General features: G+C 33.2%; 2 protein-coding genes and 1 pseudogene across 2 annotated transcripts; 2 read left to right on the forward strand and 1 right to left on the reverse strand.

The window, feature by feature from the left end:
* Nucleotides 1-523: 523 nt before the first annotated feature.
* Nucleotides 524-2,204, reverse strand: LOC120186208 (annotated as a pseudogene).
* A 185-nt stretch (nucleotides 2,205-2,389) lies between these two features.
* LOC120186347 (Golgi SNAP receptor complex member 1-2-like) lies at nucleotides 2,390-4,241 on the forward strand. Its single transcript, XM_039190302.1, has 5 exons — nucleotides 2,390-2,399; nucleotides 2,498-2,571; nucleotides 2,661-2,732; nucleotides 3,925-4,054; nucleotides 4,141-4,241. The coding sequence occupies exons 1-5, from the start codon at nucleotides 2,390-2,392 to the stop codon at nucleotides 4,236-4,238; spliced, it is 384 nt and encodes a 127-aa protein (XP_039046233.1). The 3' UTR covers nucleotides 4,239-4,241.
* A 7,665-nt stretch (nucleotides 4,242-11,906) lies between these two features.
* LOC120186209 (axial regulator YABBY 1-like) lies at nucleotides 11,907-14,527 on the forward strand. The gene is made up of 7 exons (XM_039190203.1): nucleotides 11,907-12,272; nucleotides 12,368-12,520; nucleotides 12,599-12,725; nucleotides 13,205-13,253; nucleotides 13,348-13,423; nucleotides 14,088-14,162; nucleotides 14,276-14,527. Exons 1-7 carry the CDS (start codon nucleotides 12,177-12,179, stop codon nucleotides 14,375-14,377), a joined length of 678 nt encoding a protein of 225 aa, XP_039046134.1. The 5' UTR covers nucleotides 11,907-12,176; the 3' UTR covers nucleotides 14,378-14,527.
* Nucleotides 14,528-18,859: the final 4,332 nt, after the last annotated feature.

Below are 18,859 nucleotides of genomic sequence, written 5' to 3' on the forward strand. Positions count from 1 at the left end.
TTGCTGTAGTGTAATGTGGTCTGCTGATGAAAGAGCATGCTGGTGTAATATGCTGAAGATACCTTCATGTCCAAATCAAACATGTTCCACTGAAGCTCAAATTCCATACCAGTGAACTGAGATTTTTCTCCTTTTTGAAATTGAAAAAACGGTTACATTAAAAACCTTTCTCTAGCAAAATGCTTGTCAAAGAACTTTTGCAAGTAAAAGACAATTAGGATAGTGGATCAAAGACATGATCTACAGCAACCATAACTTACCGAGAGCTCAAGACCTTGCCTTCTTCCCTAGTGGATCCCCACACAAGTTTCTCATCAGATTCTGGCTTTTTTTTTTTTTTGAATGGCTGAAAACCATTTCTGAATCCCATTCAATTTAATGAAATGAAAGCTATCCTTCTCTTGGCAGGATTATATCCACCAATTTCTATTTTCAACCACCATTTCAAACCAAGGATAGAAAAGCATTTATGAAGGCAAAATGATACAAACTGGTCATGCATCTTAGGCCAAGCATATTTGATAAAAATAATGATTTCGGGTTCTTGATTATATAAGCTAGATTGCAATAGTAGAGAACTCAAATTTATCACATAAAATGAAAAGAAATGGGCAAGCTAACTTAGAAGCAATAAGTACTGCAAAACTCTGGGAAAAAGTCCAAGAGGAAGTTACAGATTCATAATCATACAGAAGCTCTACTCTCCCTTTCGCTCTATTTTTTTGCTTTTTGATGAATAACGAGCGATAGAAAATAAGTGGATCCTGATTCTTATTAAAAAACAAACGAGACTGTCACAATTGGAATGGCCTCCCTCTCTTAAGTTTCAATCTTCAACCCAAAACCACAATATTCCCCGGAGAGTTACCAAACAAGCTTAGATAAGTTCTTTCGCTGCTGCAACAACAGCCTCTGGAGCTAAACCGAATTCCTTGTATATTTTGTCTGCTGGTGCACTGGCTCCGAACCGGTTAATTCCAATTGCCTTCCCCTCGGATCCGACAATCTTCTGCCACCCAAAAGTTGATCCAGCCTCGATATTAACCCCAGTTGATACGGATGATGGCAAAACACTTTCCTCGTAGGCATCAGATTGCTCATCAAAAAAGCTCCCACGAAACAAGGGAGACAACCTTAACAGTCTTGCCTTCCTTCCTTAGTTCATCGGCAGCTTTAGCAGCAATCTCCAACTCAGAACCAGTTCCAATCAGAATTACATTGGGATTGTTGCCAGGAGAATTGTCTGAAACAATGTAGCCACCCTTTTCAACTCCCTCAATGGAAGTTCCAGGAAGGTTGGGCAGCTTTTGCCTGGAGAGGGCAAGAATATAGGGTCTCTTCCTGTTCAGAACAGCAACCTTATATGCACCCGCTGTTTCATTTCCATCAGCTGGACGAAGCATCAAAAAGTTAGGCATCGCACGGAAGCTTGCCAAGTGCTCAATGGGCTGGTGGGTGGGTCCATCTTCCCCAAGACTAATGGAATCATGGGTCATAACATAGATAACTCCTGCTTCACACAAGGCAGAAATCCTAATGGCAGCTCTCATACAGTCGGTGAAGAAAAAGAACGTAGCACAGTAAAGAATGAAGCCTGGGTTGTGAAGGGCAATGCCATTGCAGGTGGCTCCCATTCCATGTTCCCTAACATCAAACCTAACATTGCGCTCCTCAGGGGTGTCCTTCTGGAAATCACCGTACATTTTGCGCAAGGTCATGTTTGAAGAAGCAAGGTCAGCACTTCCACCAAGAAGACCAGGGAGTACTTTTACAAGAGCATTGAGATTTTGTTGAGAGAGATTTCTGGTAGCGTCAGCTGGGCTCTCCGGAGTTTATGTCTAAAAAATGTAAACACAAAAGGGCTCAAAATATAGTTTTTCATTCCAATGTAATCCGACTGTATTAGTCTATTGAAAGAGATTATCTGAGAATTAGGTGCCAGATCCTTTTCAGCAAGGATAGTAAAGACTACTAACTGGAAGTGCCTTATCCCATCCAGCTGGTAGTTCACCAGTGATGATTGCCTTGAGTTCTGCAGCTTCCTCTTTGTACTTCTTCTCATATTCAGCAAACTTGGCATTCCATTCAGCTTCAAGAGCAGCACCCTGAGGAGTATGACGACTCCAGTGCCTGCAGAAAATGGAAGGAAAGTTTTGAACACAAAACCAAAAAAACATAATCAGATGCATATATAGTTACCTTAACTGGTCTCCTTACCCTTTAATGTCTTCAGGAATATGGAAAGGCTCATATAGCCATCCAAGGTTTTTCCCGGTAGCATCAACTTCCTTGGCACCAATGCACTCCCATGTACACTATATGAGTTTTCCTTGTTCGGAGATCCATAACCAATGGTGGTTGTCACCTGAAAGGAACAAGGATTTATAAAATGGCACCTTGTACAACACATTAGAGAGATAATAAGGTTGAACCTAAACATGTAAGAGAGATGAAAGATTTTTTCAATTTTCAATCAAGGCATTCTAATATGATGCAGGCCCTTTTAAGAGCTTTAGCAGAGAACATGCAGAGCTTCTGAGTTCGGTCAGAGATGATATTAATGAGTATAAGGTAGTCATATGATTTAATTTCTTGGCTTTTTCACTCCCATTGCCAATACTATGTAGTTTCCCAAATTTTACCTATTTGCCACCATGCAGACATCAGGGAGTATGTCACCAAGAATGCAATTACTGAGAGAAAGAGCTGCCATCCACGGAAGCATTACTCATGTAAGATATAAATATTATTTTATCAGTGTTTATCATGGTACATGCTTTGTTGAAAGACCTTCCCCTTCTGTTTTCTACTGCAACGTGTTCTATTTTGCAATTGTTTAATGGTTTTGGATTATATATGCGAAATCATACACGTTATAAACAGAACAAACAGGTGAACCTGTTGATCAAAAACCTAAAGCAAGTTTCTGGCATGTAGAACCCAAAAAAACTTAGTAGTTGAAATCACCATTGTCATATATCCATGGTCTAGTCTCAAAATTCAAATCTATATTACTAAAAGCCAACACAATGCTTTGACAAAAACCATTTTTTATATGATATACATGAACCTAGAATCGATCCCTTACAAATAATGCAAGTTTAAAATATATAAGCCTTAAGAATCGACCCCTTACAAATAATGCAAGTTTAAAATATATAAGCCTTAATAACAAGGCCATATTTCCAAGTTTGTCTACAACAAGAATTTCTACAGCTAGAAGGTGTTCCATCAGATTTTGGTTGCTTAATGATGTATGCCCAATTACCACTTGATCATCATCGCAAGATGCATCCTTGATTGCTTTCTTGCAATTGAAGGATCTGGTTTAAAATTCAAACACCGTGGAAGTGACTTGTGTCTCATTAAAGTTGAATCTTCTTGTTGCTGTTATTGTACACAAGTTATTCATTGTTGGGAAATGATGTGATCTTATTCATACCAGCAGTGAGGCTGTAGATTTTATAGTGTGAACCAAGTTCTAATTATTTGTCCAAAAGAGAAAGATTTGGTGCAATGGTGGACGGTGAATTCAGTTGAAGTCCAAAATTGGTTGTGAACAGATATGCTGATGAGAATTTTATGTTACATCTTCCTTATGCAAAAACAAAAACTTCTGCATGTTTGCATAAAGACTCAAACTAGCATCCTTCTTTGCTCATACATCTTTTTTCTTCACTAGCTATGCGCACAGGTCATTTAGGTACTTTACTCCAATTTTAATGGATGAGATTGAGGTGACATGCAGAATAAACTTTAGACTAACCGTTAGCTTCGCTACGTATATATATATATTGCTGTCTTCAATGCCTTGCTACTGTTACAGAGTAGCTTGTATTACTATTGGTGGTTAGTTTTTCTTCCCTATTTGTCAAGGGATTATTTAAGTTCCAATTTTCTAAGCTGTATGATTGATTTCTATAGATAGATGATGTGATTAATCAAGCTCAAACGACAAGAGCAGTGTTGGGCTCTCAAAGAGCTTTGTTTGGAGATGTTCAAGGGAAAGTTAAAGTTCTAGGTGACAAGTTCCCTGTTATCCGTGGTTCGCTCGGTACGTCACGACGCATCTTCATTACTGAGCTTTTATTCTATATACCATCTTTTGTTATAATTAATTAAAATGCCTCTATTTTCTAGGTTCCATCAGAAGGAGGCGTTCGAGGGACACTCTTATTCTGTCAGCAGTAATAGCTGCGTGTACGTTGTTCCTTATCATCTATTGGCTATCAAAGTAGTAGCTAGAGATTTATATTAATAATACAAAAATGTTAAAAGCTACTGTCTTCTGCTAAGAGATTTTTGGTTTATAATTTGATAGAACAGATCGCATTGTGTTATGTTTGTGGTTTTGGTAGCTTCTGTTTGGCGCCATTACCTCGAAAAATCTCATTTGTTTAATGTGCAGATTTGTTGCATTGGTCCAATTCACAGGCTTGGTGTAGTGAAGGAGTGGTGGGTAGCTTGTGGGGTTATCCCATGTTGGGTCAAAATCTCAATCTCATATCTATAAATAATTTTGAGGGTAGGCACATATCTATTAACAAATAAAAAATTTGAAAGGTTGAGCATAAATAAAATTTTAGGATGGGAATCATCAATAAAACATGTGACTAATCGAATAAAATTTAAATTTTAAGGTAGACATAATAAAATTTAAGAATAAATACTGTCAATAAAATAAATGACTAGTCTAAAAAAATTCAGATTTATGGGTGGTGTGCAGCCCACCCTAAAGTCATGAATAGATGCCACACTCAGGGTATGATCCAAGGATCTTTTACCTGTGCCTTGCAGCAAAGGGCATTGGTTGTTTAATTCCCGAGAATGCATTTTTTGGGCTCGATCCATTGTTATCAACACAGTGGGGAGGTAGCAGAAGGGACAATCTCATATAAAAACATGATCCGATGCTGTTTTTTTTTTCTTTTATAACTTTTACCTTATTTTAACCCAATATTTGTCTTGGTTCTTAAATTTAAACCTGAATTTGGTTTTTTTTTTTGGGGGGGGGTGGGGCCTACTGCGGTCTGAGATGTTGTACACTGTGCAGTTCCAGTACGTACTACATCTACATGCTGTGTTTTGTCAGTGAAACTGTTCACTCTACTGCCTACTATGCTATTCTCAATGCCAAGAGATGGATGCAATATATATTACTATTCATTCGTTCATTTTTTTTAATATCTAAGCCCTACCCACTCCCTCCTACCAGGCCACAATACAAAATCACAGATAAAGAGTTTCCCATTGGCATTTGCATTGATTAATACTTGTTGGAGGATTTTCTGTGGTCCAAGGATAGTGTTGTAGGGATTTTTTTTGTATGAAAATTTTAAATTCGTATATAATTTAGATTACTTTTTATTAATAGTTTATTTTTACATTCTTAAAATTTTATAAGTTCGTCTCTAAAATATTTTATGAGTTTGTTGTTTTCTTACATAAAATCTCTATAAGGGTGATTTGGAATCATCTTTAACCCTTAGGGTACGTTTGGTTCACGGAATGTAAGATTACCTTTGAAAATAAGATTGTCAAAATATAACATTACTCTAAGAATGTTGTATTACCCTGTTTGGTTTGCTTAACAGGATGTAAGATTACAATGTTTGGTTGGAGAAATATAATATTACTTGGATGCATATTTTTCAAATTTTCCTTATCATATATATATATATTTAACAAGTAAAACTTTAATATTAAATTATAAATATTTGAATGAAAACTAGTAAAAATATTTTAATTATTATAATATCTAAGTTTAAAGAAAAAAGTAACATATAATTAATATAATTAGTATATCAAAATTATAATTTTAAATAATTTTTAGAAGTATCATATTTATTTATATAAATTATAATATAATATGAAAAATAATATTGTGATCTCGAGGTGACAAATATATTATTTTTTAATATATAGGATCTATTTTTTAATAACTCAAAATTAAATATTATTTTAAATAACTACATATTTACAATAATAATATTTTCACCTCATAAATTTATAAAATAATTAATATATTAAATATTAAAAATATAAAATAATTTTAAGTACTCAAATTTATTTATATTTCATTAAATTAATATCTTTGTATATTATTATTAAGTTTATAATTTTGAATAAAGCACGAAGAATAAGAATTGAGAATGATCCATATGGAAAAATTATTATTTCAGGGGTATTTATGTTCTAAGTAGTGAGAATTGTTCATTACCTAAGAATTTGGAGGTAATGACATTATCACAATTTTAACCCAAAAATACTACTATTGATAATAAGTTATTAATTAGTAATGATCTTTTTCGTGAACCAAACGCCCCCTTAAGGTGCGGATTCTATCACCTTGAAGACATTCTTCATAAAGTTGAGATTTTCATTTTTGTTATTTTGATATTTTAAGTGTTTAGACTTTTCAATTAGGTTCCCGTGATGATTCATTTAAATTAATTAGAGTGAAACACAATTATTTAACATCTGAGTTGAATAATAGTAAATATGACATAATAGTTGAATAATAGTAAATATGACATAATTTAAGGGTATGTTCTCTTCAATCGAGACATTCATAAAATCTTGTTAAAGATTAAGAAATAAAATATCAAGAATAAAAGAACACAGAGTAAAATACCCTAAGAATAATATACCTTTAGATTGTTGAGAACCTCGACCGAAGAATCAAGCGTTGTGGACAGCCTACTACCCCATTATATATGGGAATAGGTCAGCTAATTTTTAAAGAGAAAGAATTGTAGGTGTTTAATATATTGTGTGCTAAGAGATCTGAGAATATAAATATTGCATGTTATAAAGCGTATTGGCGTTCCAAAGAAAAGGAAAGGAAAGTGGGTTAGAATGTTTATGAATGATTGCTATACTTTGCAATTTGCATGTAGGGGTCGACCCCCAAATATCCAGCGAGGAAGACTAGCAGCAGCCAACAGTTCTCTAGTCGTTTTCAGGTAAATTTTTTAGCTCACTTCCATGCTTATTATAATTATATTTCTTTCCAACATGCATATCTTGGCAAACCTATTTCAGGACGACATGAAAGACTAGCTTTTACATCATAGACGTGAACAAAATTCTCCAACTGGAAGCTAATCTTCCTCTTCTTCCATTTTTAACTATTCCTCTCCTTAACGCAAGCAGTATAGTCAACAAGTCTCTCAACATTTTTTTTCTGATCTTTTTTGGGTTATAAAGTTTCGACAGGTAGCTATCACTTGAATGTTCTCGAAGAATGCATATATATATGAGACAAATCCACCATGAAAGCGTTCGAATGCCTTACCACCTTCCCATGTATAGTTAGTAAATTATAAATTAATAAAATTTTGAAGTATATAAACTAAATTAAATAAAAAATTATATTAATTTTTTTAAAAGTTTTAGAACTTGGTATATCATATGTGCATAAACTTAAAATATTTGATAGGAAGTTTTTGTCATCGTCTTACTTGATCGGGTGGGGACAATTAAACAAATAGGTAACGTTGATTGGAAAAGTATAGATTACGAGAAAATTTGACCGCTTGTAGGATTTGCCTAGCATTTAAATTGGGTTTCGGGTAAATTAATGGCAGGGGGAGTACTGTCTGTCACGGCATCAACATTCGAATTGAATGAGAAATAATGTTAAGATCATAAGGGCATTAAAACCACCTACATATGTCCAACACCAAACGCTTAAAAGTAGTTTACAAGCAAGTGGCCATTAGTCTCTGACAATTAAGTGGAAGGATGGTGAAGATCTCCTGGGTAGGATACTCTCATTTATACGGTACGAGTCTTGAGTCCTACTGTCCCACAATTAGAATAAACAAGAATGTCGACATCTCTACACCTGTGTCTCAAATATAACGCATGTATGTAAATGTTTATTTTTCCTTGATGGGTGATTTAAGTAGATGTATCATATGTTTAATAGATTTATCAACCTATATTCATGTATTTTTTTAGGTTAATTCATGTACGACGGATTTATCTACAATTCAAGTGTAAGAGATAATATTTCTTTTTGTGGGAGATAAGAAAAGAGAGAGTCGACACTATTGTTGCAATTTATTGAGAGAATTTGTAAATTATTCATAATGGACAAGATGTCTTTTGTTACCTTGCTTGACGGTGGAAGGCAAGTTAGCATTGGACTAGGGATTTAAATAGTGGATTAATAGTAGAATAGCGACCACTATATAATAGTAGTGGTGTTTTCCAAAATCGTTATTGTGAAAAATAATGATATGAAGCTGAATCACACCAATAGTGTTGAATTGTGTGCAATTTAACAAGTAGCAGACAATAACGACATATTATTTTTGTTATTGTTATGTTACAGTAAAATTAATTTAAAAAAACTCTATCAATCAAGTGCAACAATTAAAACTATTATGTTTTACAATAAGTCGTGCGAATTTTTTTAAAAAAAAATACACGACCATGATACAATGACGAGAATAACATCAATTATATTTGTATTCGCGATAAATGCAACAAAATCAAAAATATAATCACAATCGTAATTTAAATTCATGCACAGCTTGCACTGAATTATCGTACTATGATTTTTCCCGATTTAAGTTTTGGTGTGACGAAAATTTGTTGTCTAATTTATTATTTATTTTTATTATTTTACTTCAATACATATTTTTAGTCACAAAAAGAGAAATGGGTTTTGAGCTACAATTCTGTCATTTTTCTAACACAACTATGCTTCTTATCTTAAATTAAGCCACAATAAATTAAAGAGCTGATTGGTTCGTAAGGCATGCATGACTTAAAGTCCCAACAGAACCTGCTTCTGCCTGATTTGCATGCCAACGATGCTCCAATGGCATTTATATACAGGACCCACGGTGGTTCTTTTCCTTTTCTTTTCTTTTTTACCAAAATGACTTGAAAATTTTACTTCAAAGGGCACACCATCTTTTTCAGCAAAGTTAGGGTTACTTTTGCAACATATTGCCAACAAAAAGTGAAGCCGAAAGCCAACAGGGAAAAAATGTCCCGATCAATGCTATGCAATGCGAGGAGAAATTAAAGTAAAAATCGATTAAAGGGGGATCTCTGTCTGGTGCAGTTACTCTGACAACTACTTATCTCTTTGTACATGAAGATAGCTCGAGTGGTCAAATCCATATTTCAAAAGCTTCTTGCTGCAAATACTTTTTTCGTCTGATTCTGTAATATTATTATTTGGGGTAAACTGCATATTTAGTCACCCACCTATTTTCGTAGTTCCATTTTGGTCACATGCCATTAAATAAACAAAATTTCTGAGGTGATAACTTTTTTTTTATTTTTTTTCAGTGATGGGAATGGCAATACCTTATGATGATACATCAGCAGTTCTGTTTATTTTTTCATGGTAGGTGACCAAAACATAATCAAAATGTGATATTATGTATGGTTTTGAGAAAAAAAAATAGTTAAGTGACCAAAAAAGAACTGTAGGAATAGATGGGTGATTAAATACGTAGTTTACCTTTGTTATTATAATAATAATTTGGCTATGATTCGTTTCCAGGCGCAAAGCAAGTGTGGTCTAGCTATTACGTGCTCCCTTATATGGCAGCTGGCTTGCTCTGACCGACCAGCTCACCAAACTATAAACTATTTGTCCCATTTACATTTAAGGGATCGGAGGAGATGAATCAATGTTTAGTCAATACATATCTAAGACAGACTGAAGAATGATTTGAAGAATCATATTCAAGACATATTGGAGTGGAACCAAGAAACATTGTCAGAATTATAGGCAATTTGGCAAGTAATATATATGTATATTGATGAAAACCAGAGGAGAAAATTTTGAACGACCATAGTGATGAAAAGACAGATTTCGAAGGTGATAATGTAGTGATGCAAGTTAAGTTGGATGGCAATGTGAATGACAGTTAAACTGTCAAAATTGTCACATTGTTTTCTCTTGTACTTACTGTAGTTTATATATTCGATGCCTTAGCAACTATTTGATTTAACTCTTAACTAGACTTGGCATCAGTATCAACAGTAATGTTTCTTATCCGTTTCATAATACAATATAATATATATCCGATTATAATCGAGATTCACAATAAAAAAAAAACTAACGATGTTGATTCAAGTGGTGAGGAGTTTGATATTTCTTAAGTAAGTCTCAAGTTTGAGTCTTTGTACATACAGAAAATCTCTGCTAAAAAAGTCACACACCAAAACTAAGTGTGCGACCTGTATTAGTCTGAATTAGTCAAGGCAAAACATTAGGAACCGAAAGGTTAAAAAATATATATATTAAAAAAACTTATATATGATAAAACTTAAATTAAAATAAATTTTGAATTAAGAACCTACACATAACATTCATGTAATGTGATTTGAACGGAACATTTAAGATCCCAAAACTTCAACCTTGCTATTAAGTCAAGGCCCTGGTACCATCCATGTACTTATTCAACACATATTTCATCATAAATCTATCAAGAGAACAAAAGGTACCATGATAGGACCCGGTATGTAATGAATTCCAATGTCTTGATTTAGTTATGGGTAATTGATCTATTTGCAGCAATATTTCAACTAAACAAGATGGTGGTACTAGAAATATCATCTCCCCAATCGGAGCCCCACCCCTCAAACGTGTCAGACAGTCAGCTACTTCATTACTCAAAGGTCCTATGTGCTTAATGCGTACTTCCCACTCAAGACGCAACTAACTACAAAAAAACCACCAATGTATACATCGGTGTTTCTTTGTTAGAACAAAGTAATTCAACCACTTCTAAGTAATCCGTCTCCACTATAATTTCCATGCATCCTAAGTTCCTTGCATGTTGTAAAGCATCATACACAACTCACAATTCAGTAACCCGTCTCCAATATATCTAACTTGATGAATATAATGATTGTAAGTTTTTTTAAAAAAAAAAGTTTTTTCAAGATGAACATATATATTTTTGACAAATTCTATGAATTAAATTATATAGTCGATATTATTTAGTGAGAATAATTGTTAGATTTACACATGATATGATTACATCCTTTGTGTTATTATATGCTATGATTAACCGTCTGTTCAATATAATTTGATTTGTAGTTAATTATTCATACTATTTTATTGATTTGTATTATAATGGATAGGGGTAAACAAAATTTGACTCAAATTGACTTCGAGTTATAATTTCATAAACTCGACTTTACTAAAAAAAATGTCAAGTTCAAATTGAGTTGTAAAATGCAACTTGAATAACTCGAACAACTCAAAAATTTTAGTAATTAGTCGATTTATTTTCAATTTTGAGTCGAGACATTGGCCTTTGTATGATATATTTATATTACGTATGGAAAAATATGAAAAAAATATATTTGTATTGTATATATGGTTATAGAAAGTAACATAAATTAAAATTAAATAATATTATAAATATTTACAATTAAATTTAAACATAAACTCGAAAAATCGACTTGACTCGAAAAAATTTCAAGTCAAATCCGAGTTGTAAAATAGGACATGTCAACTCGAAATTTTTTTATTTGACTCGACTCGATCGAATGCTCACCCTAATAATGGATGTTTATTTTGAATGAGATTTTATATCCTTTCAGTTATAATGTTTTAAGTCATTGAATGGAACGCATTTTAAGAAGAAGAAAAAAAAAGAATCATATTTACTTTATTTGAACAAAAAATAGGGATGATAAATTGTTTGTGGAAGGGCTAGCTGAAGGCACCCATGGAATTGTAGAGAACCGAGGTGTCTTTAATCTTAACTGTGTAAACAACAGGTGAATGAGCCAAAGCTATTCACTACCATGCATGCACACGTCCCTTTCTTCTCTAACACTAAAACACATCCATTGGGAATGCCAACCATTCATTTTTCTCTCTTCCCTTTTAACCTAAACCCCCTTTATTATAATTATTATCATTTCCTCTTTTATTTTAATTTTTGCCTACCGGATCGGATCCTGTTTAATATCTATATCCATAACCTGTTCAAATTACTGCTGAAACTACAAAACCATGTACAAATGAGAAACTTTTGAAAAACACTTTCTGGCTCTGTTACATCTCCTAGTATATCAGTAGCATCTTTTCCTCCATCTTCATCTTTGTAACTCAATCTATCCATCCATCTATCAATCAATATCGGATCGAAATCTTCATCATCAGAGAAAAGAAGATTAACAAAACGATGTCGTCTTCTTCAGCTTCTTTTTCACCGGACCACCTCTCTCCCTCCGAGCAGCTCTGTTACGTCCATTGCAACTTTTGTGACACTGTTCTCGCTGTATCGTTTTCTGTCCCTTTCTTTTTCCTTTCCCAAACCCTTTTCCCTTGATTTTTTATTCATGTTTTAGTTAGTTGTTTTACAATTTTTCTCAGGTGAGTGTTCCTTGCACCAGCTTGTTCAAGACGGTCACGGTTCGATGTGGCCACTGCACCAATCTTCTGTCCGTCAACATGCTTGGCTTGCTTCTTCCTGCGGCTAATCAGCTTCACCTTGGCCATTCTTTCTTCACTCCTCAAAGTCTCTTGGTATACATGCATATATCTTCATTTCTCCACAAATTAGGCTTTAACATGATTTACTATTTTACTATATGTACATGGCAGGAGGAGATTCGAAGCAGTGCAACACCGAATATGGTGATCAACCAACCAAACCAGATTAATGAATCTATTATGCCTGCTGTTCATGGTGGAGCTGAAGATATTCCCAAGCCTCCGGCGGTCAACAGACGTGAGATTCTTCAACATTTAATGACTATGCTTTTCATCTCCCTTTTCAGTGGCAAGAAATTTAGAAGCTTAGCCACTCAAATCGATTTGGGTCTATCTTTTTTTTTTTTTTGACAAGTCAAAACTTCTTGGTCAAGAACCCTATGCTCTTAGCTGTTATAGAAAAGCCCTAGGGCTATACGCATTCAAGGCAAATCTTGACAAAGTTCATTATCTTCAACGTTTTCATCAAACCCTAGCGTTCAAGACATTACTACCTATCACTGTTTGTCCGTGTTTATGGCTTAAATTGATTAAGAAAGAGAAATGGAAATAGAAGAATCCATGCAAAAGATAGACAGATAGATCTGTAACTGTGTGAGAGATGATGATGAGGTGATGATGAAGAGAGAGGGAATGAATGACAGAAGGTTACCAAAAAGAGTCAGCGAGGTGATTTGAATGTAACATGTCTCATTGTTTGTCTGTTATTATGTCCAGCTCCGGAGAAGAGACAGCGAGTCCCATCCGCCTACAACCGCTTCATCAAGTAATGCCTGGTTAATCTTGATTATTTTGATTTAATATTAACCAAACCAAAGTGATTAGAACTGGAACAATATCAAATCAAATCATCTGTGCAGGGACGAAATTCAACGCATCAAAGCTGGGAATCCTGATATAAGTCATAGAGAGGCCTTCAGTGCCGCTGCGAAGAATGTAAGATCCAAGATTCCATTATTCTCTTCAACATTTCTTTTATTATATTATTTATTTCAAATTAAGTCCTTTGACAATCTAGGTTGTACTACTACCAGGGGGTTTGATCTAGTCAAAAAAAATTCTTTTAGTTTAGACGAAGAGTTAAGTTTTATAACCTGAATTTTATTAGAAAATTTTTTGAGTCTATTCCAGTCAAAAGATTTGGAATTTGTTAAGTTGACTAGACATATTTTATAACTCAAACTTTATTTAATTTTTTAAGCCTAGTCGAGTTTATGAAATTCGCGTCTAACCGAGTTTATGAAATTCGCGTCTAACCGAATTGAGTTGTTTGAGATTATGTTTAAATTTAATTGTGAATATTTATAAGGTTATTGTACGATTTGATTCTAATATATATATATTCATTTACAATTTTTATGTCATGTAGAGATGAAGTACTTAATTTAAACATAACAATCAATTAACTAATTATTAAAAATTTTGAGTTAATCGAGTTCTATTTTACAAATCGACTATAATTTAAAAAAAAATTGAGTCAATTTTATAAAATTACAAGTCGAGTTTAATCAAAAAAAAATTATTTTTTTTAATTTAGTTGAGTTTTACTCGTTACTGATTAATGTTATCCATATATTAATAATATTTAATGTTTTTTCAGTGGGCCCACTTCCCAGACATACATTTCGGACTTATGGCTGATCAACCCGTGAAGAAAACAAACGTACACAAACAGGTGTTTTCAAACCCTAAGCTCTAACTTTATTTATTCTTCTTTTTCTTTTTAAAGTTTTGTTCAAATTGCTTTGGAGTTTGGGCATTAATCTCTTTCAAATGTTGTGCATGTAGGAAGCGGAGGAAGTGGTGATGAAAGATGGGTTCTTTGCTGCAAACAACATGGGTTCGCCCCTTACCAAACAAGTGAAAACTACTGCTAGGGTTTTTCCTTGATAGGGTATTTTATTTATTACTTTCATGATATGTTTGTCTTTATAAGACTGTCTGAAAGTTTGGGTTTCGTAGATTATGCTAGTAGTGGTTATGCGGACGGGTTTTGATGTTTTTGTGAAGAGACAACGTAGCTACGAACAACTCTCATGAAGATGAAGGCTTTTGTGCTTCTGAATGTTAGCCCATAAAAGTGCTTCAAATGCTCAAAACTTAATCCTACTTTTATCTTTCAATTTTCATTTGTTGTCTCTTTCTTTTCCTTTGGTTTCGTTGCCTTTACTAAAACTAACAATCGATTAATTCAATTGATTGGATGTGTATTTCTCCTTTAAACAGTGAATATATATAACTAACAATCGATTATTTCAATTGAACTAATTAATACACTTTAAACTTTTAAATCTAATTGTCATAAAATTTCACTTTTTCCCATCTTTTTCGATTTATCCTTAATTTTGTAGTATTTTTTGGTTAAAAGAATATATATTGTCACTAAAAAATTGTCAATTTCATTATGGTATAGATTTAAATTTTCTCCTTATTTTAAAAGAATATATTTAATTTTAACGGAAGACGAGGGTGATATGCTAGATTTATAGAGTTTGAAACATTATATGATGAAATAAATATTGAATTCACGTTCAGCATGCCAAAAAATATTGAATTATAAATTTTAGGGTTCATCCATCATCAACGCCCGATGGCGATGGATAGTGACGGACGACGGTGGTGAGCGGCACCAAACTGTTTGGCTCTTTGATAAGATTTATATGTTAAAATGATATTTCATCTAAAATTTAGAGATCAAAATAATATTTTATCTAAAGTATAGGGTGGAATTAAAAAAATAACCTATTTTACTAACCTCCAAACAAAATATGAGAAACTCTCGACAAAGAGTATAAAAGAGTATACTCTCAACAAAGTCTATTTTTTTTAATTTTGGGGGGGGGGGAACCTCTAAACTAAACAAAGTATGAGAAAACTTAAAAACAAAATAGGGAAGAATGACATGAAATTTCATTAGTTATAGATTTGCAGTACATTGCTATATTTTGTAGGGTGCAGGTAGTAATAGTGCGCAAAGTGTAGTCTCATCGGAGTACTCAGAATTGGGTTTTGTGCAATGGGAAGGCAGCGATGAAGCTGCATGATGCAACCGTAGTAATTTAGTAAAACCAAAACTTGGCCTTTTCATCGTTTTCTTTAGGCTACTGTTTAGTTTTCTCAACATTTGAGTTCTTAGAAAGGCAATCCCAAATGAACATTAAGAATCCAAATGTTTGATTAGAATCAGTCATGAACAATTAATTGATCTAATGGGATGAGACATTAGATCTTTTAAGCAATATCATAGATTAAAAATAATATTACGAATATAATAAATTGAGTTATCCATATAATAATTTTCCGTGGAATCTGTAAATTAATTGATCATTAGATTAAATGAGTTTACTAATACCTAATCAAATGACTTTCGCGATAAAAGAATTGTTGTTATTCCTTGAGTTCATGAGTTCGAGCACTATAGATGTCAGGGGTATGATTATTCAATGTTAAAAAGTTGAGAGTTATCTTTGAACATATACTATCTTGTACTTACTCCAGATTAATAAAAAAATTAGCTTTTGCTTTTCTTAAGAAACCTATCTTTAGTTGTCCAAATTGATTTGCAAATAAGCACATAGGTCTTTCCCGACTTATGGCTCTTTCTAGTGTTGAGGGTTAAAACTCACGTCGTTGAACAGCAAGTAGCAGATTTAAAAATTTAAGAATGAGATTTAAAATTTTAATATTTTTTCTTACAAATAATAAGTATATAAATTTTTTATTTCTTTTTTCTTTTTTCCTTACATAGTAAGCTAAATTTTACTATTTTTTCAAAATAGTGAGATACACTTGTCCCCCACGGGACTTAATGCATCCACCTCCGACAACAACGAAGTTCATTTGGGATTGAGCACATACATTATATTTAATATAAAAAACATAAATAATTACTGAATTATATTAAAATTTATAAAATAATTATTAAATTTATCACTGTTATAAAATAATCACTGTATATTATAAAATAATAATAGATTCTAATAAATTTAAAAATTATTTTATAGTGTCGATAATTTTAGTGTGGCAGAAAGCAGTGGAGCGGGTAGCACTCCTTCACAGGATGCGCCAACGTCCTCTACCACTCATCCAATACAGCTGCATGGTAAGATCACTGCCCATTTTATTGTGGATTAATTACTTTAAATACCACTTACTTTTAAGTTTGGATTAAAAAATATCATTGACGTTTTTAATTTTGTCAATTTTATCACTGACGTTTATGTTTCACTACAAATATGTTATAATGTCGGCGTAACGGTACGATAACATGGCATTTTCGTGCCGTGACATTGCTGGCGTGTCTTCATCTCCAAAACAACGTATTTTCTACACAATTATTGTGATGCTTTAAAAACCCAAAACGACGTCGCTTTGTTAAAATCATTTGAAGATAAATTGCTTTCAATGAGATTTGAACCTGTATCATTCAACAATAAATATTAAACACCCAACCACCCAAGCTAAATTAATAACCTGATATATTCTTAACAAATTTAATATATATCTTAAATTGTAGTTGTTTACTTCTTCTCTAACGTTTTCACTGCACTTACTGTAAGCTCCCATAAGCACGATTTCGATCTTAGGGTCACAATTAAAACCATTCAAAGCTCGAATAACAGTTCCAAAGATATATGGATTGGGTTTTATGCCTTCCATTTGCATTGCAAGAACAATTTGAAAACTTGCTCATTCATTCCATTCTGAGCATAACCACCAAGCAATGAAGTCCAATAAACCATATTTCTTTCCCCTAAATGATCAAAAACTCTCCTACCACTTTAACATTCTCTGTCCTCATATACGTATCTAAAATATAAGTCCCTACACGGACATCCTCAAGTAACCCAAGTTTCAAACATTGACAATAAACTTGTCTTCCAGGTATCACATTAAACAAGCATCCGCATACCTTTAAAACACAGGATAAAGTGGATCCATCAACTAGCAAACCAAAACGATGAATACCCAAAAAGAGATTTAGAGTTTCCTTGTTATTGTTATTGCGAGAGTAGTCGAAGAGCAAACCATTGTAATGGTTAAGGTCTGGGTGAGGACTTTTGTCAAATTAACAGGTGAGAAGTCTGCAGTAAAGTAGCAAATTCGACTTAAAATTTCGAGCTTTGAAGGTTCAAATTCAATGAATTGGTTTGAAAAAGGAAGAGATATTTGTGGAATGGATTGTTGGGAATTTTGATAAAAATTTTTGCTTGAATTCTCTTGACTGTTCTCAAAGAGACGCTCAAAGTCATGCTATCCTGTTTGGTAGTTGGCAATGAAGAATGTTTGTGGCAGTCGCCTTGTTGAAAACACTGAAGAAGAAGAGAGTGGAGAAGAAGTATACAGCTGGAATTTAACATATTTGTTAAAAATATATCAGATTATTAACTTAGGTTGGTGGTCCGGTGTTTAGTATTTATTTCCAAAGGACATAGTTTCAAATCTCATAGAAAGCAATTTTTCATCTAAGGATTCTAACAAAATGACGTCGTTTTGGGTTCTTTTAAGCATCAAGACAATTACGTCAAAATGACGTCGTTTTGGGGAGGGAGCCACGACAGCAACGTCATGACGCAGAGATGTCATGTCATCGTGCCCTTAAGTCATTAATGACGAGGTGGCATAATTACAATGAAACATAAATGTATGTGACATTTTCGAATCGAAGCTTAAAAGTGAGCGGTGTTTGAAGTAGTTAACCATTTTAATATTTATCCTAGCATTGATGTGTCGTCGTGGTTGAAGAAAGTCGAGAATCCATTAAGGTCATTTAGCAGTAGCCCTTTTCATGTTGTTCCTTTGGTTCGTGATTGTTCACCATTAAAATTTTCAAAACATGACGTTAATAATTTTCTTTTATTTATAAAAAATGAAAATACAACAATTAAATGTGACACATATGTATCAATAAATTTATCACATGTAGTAAACAAATTAATTTTATTATCGATGTTTTTGCATATAAGAGAGGTGCCTTCAATTTTACTTTCATCAATAAGCTATTGAAATATTGTCTTAGTCTAGGCACACACATGGTTAACAAAAGGGAGAACAATAATATGAAGAGGATACTATATAATCATTGTATGAGGAAATTAATTAAGCAGAAATATTTGTATATATATGTCTGAGGCACATTGATGGAAAGAAGGGCTTGTATAACTCATTGTTACGTACCCACATCATAGTCAAAATGTAACTTTCCAGCGGCTATGCTCCAAAGATGAACATTTTGGGATCTAAGGCTATGAGTTTGAGTTTTGTTATGCCAAATTAGAAAGGTAAATCGCCTATAATCGTTGTAATTCATTTGTTTTTGATCGACCAAGCTCTGTATATAATATTAGTGATATGTGATCTCTCAGTAGTGAG

This window comes from Hibiscus syriacus, unplaced genomic scaffold (genome assembly GCF_006381635.1).
Source record: "Hibiscus syriacus cultivar Baekdansim isolate YM2019G1 unplaced genomic scaffold, ASM638163v2 tig00113337_pilon, whole genome shotgun sequence".
Lineage (NCBI taxonomy): Eukaryota > Viridiplantae > Streptophyta > Magnoliopsida > Malvales > Malvaceae > Hibiscus > Hibiscus syriacus.

What these genes read in the sequence shown, in the direction of transcription:
- LOC120186209 (XM_039190203.1), top strand. Translation starts at nt 12,177, where the DNA reads ATGTCGTCTTCTTCAGCTTCTTTTTCACCGGACCACCTCTCTCCCTCC. An exon ending in TCACTCCTCAAAGTCTCTTG is followed by an intron (nt 12,521 to 12,598) that starts GTATACATGCAT and finishes TGTACATGGCAG; the next exon opens with GAGGAGATTCGAAGCAGTGC. An exon ending in GCCTCCGGCGGTCAACAGAC is followed by an intron (nt 12,726 to 13,204) that starts GTGAGATTCTTC and finishes TATTATGTCCAG; the next exon opens with CTCCGGAGAAGAGACAGCGA.
- LOC120186347 (XM_039190302.1), top strand. An exon ending in ATGATATTAATGAGTATAAG is followed by an intron (nt 2,572 to 2,660) that starts GTAGTCATATGA and finishes GCCACCATGCAG; the next exon opens with ACATCAGGGAGTATGTCACC. An exon ending in TCCACGGAAGCATTACTCAT is followed by an intron (nt 2,733 to 3,924) that starts GTAAGATATAAA and finishes TGATTTCTATAG; the next exon opens with ATAGATGATGTGATTAATCA.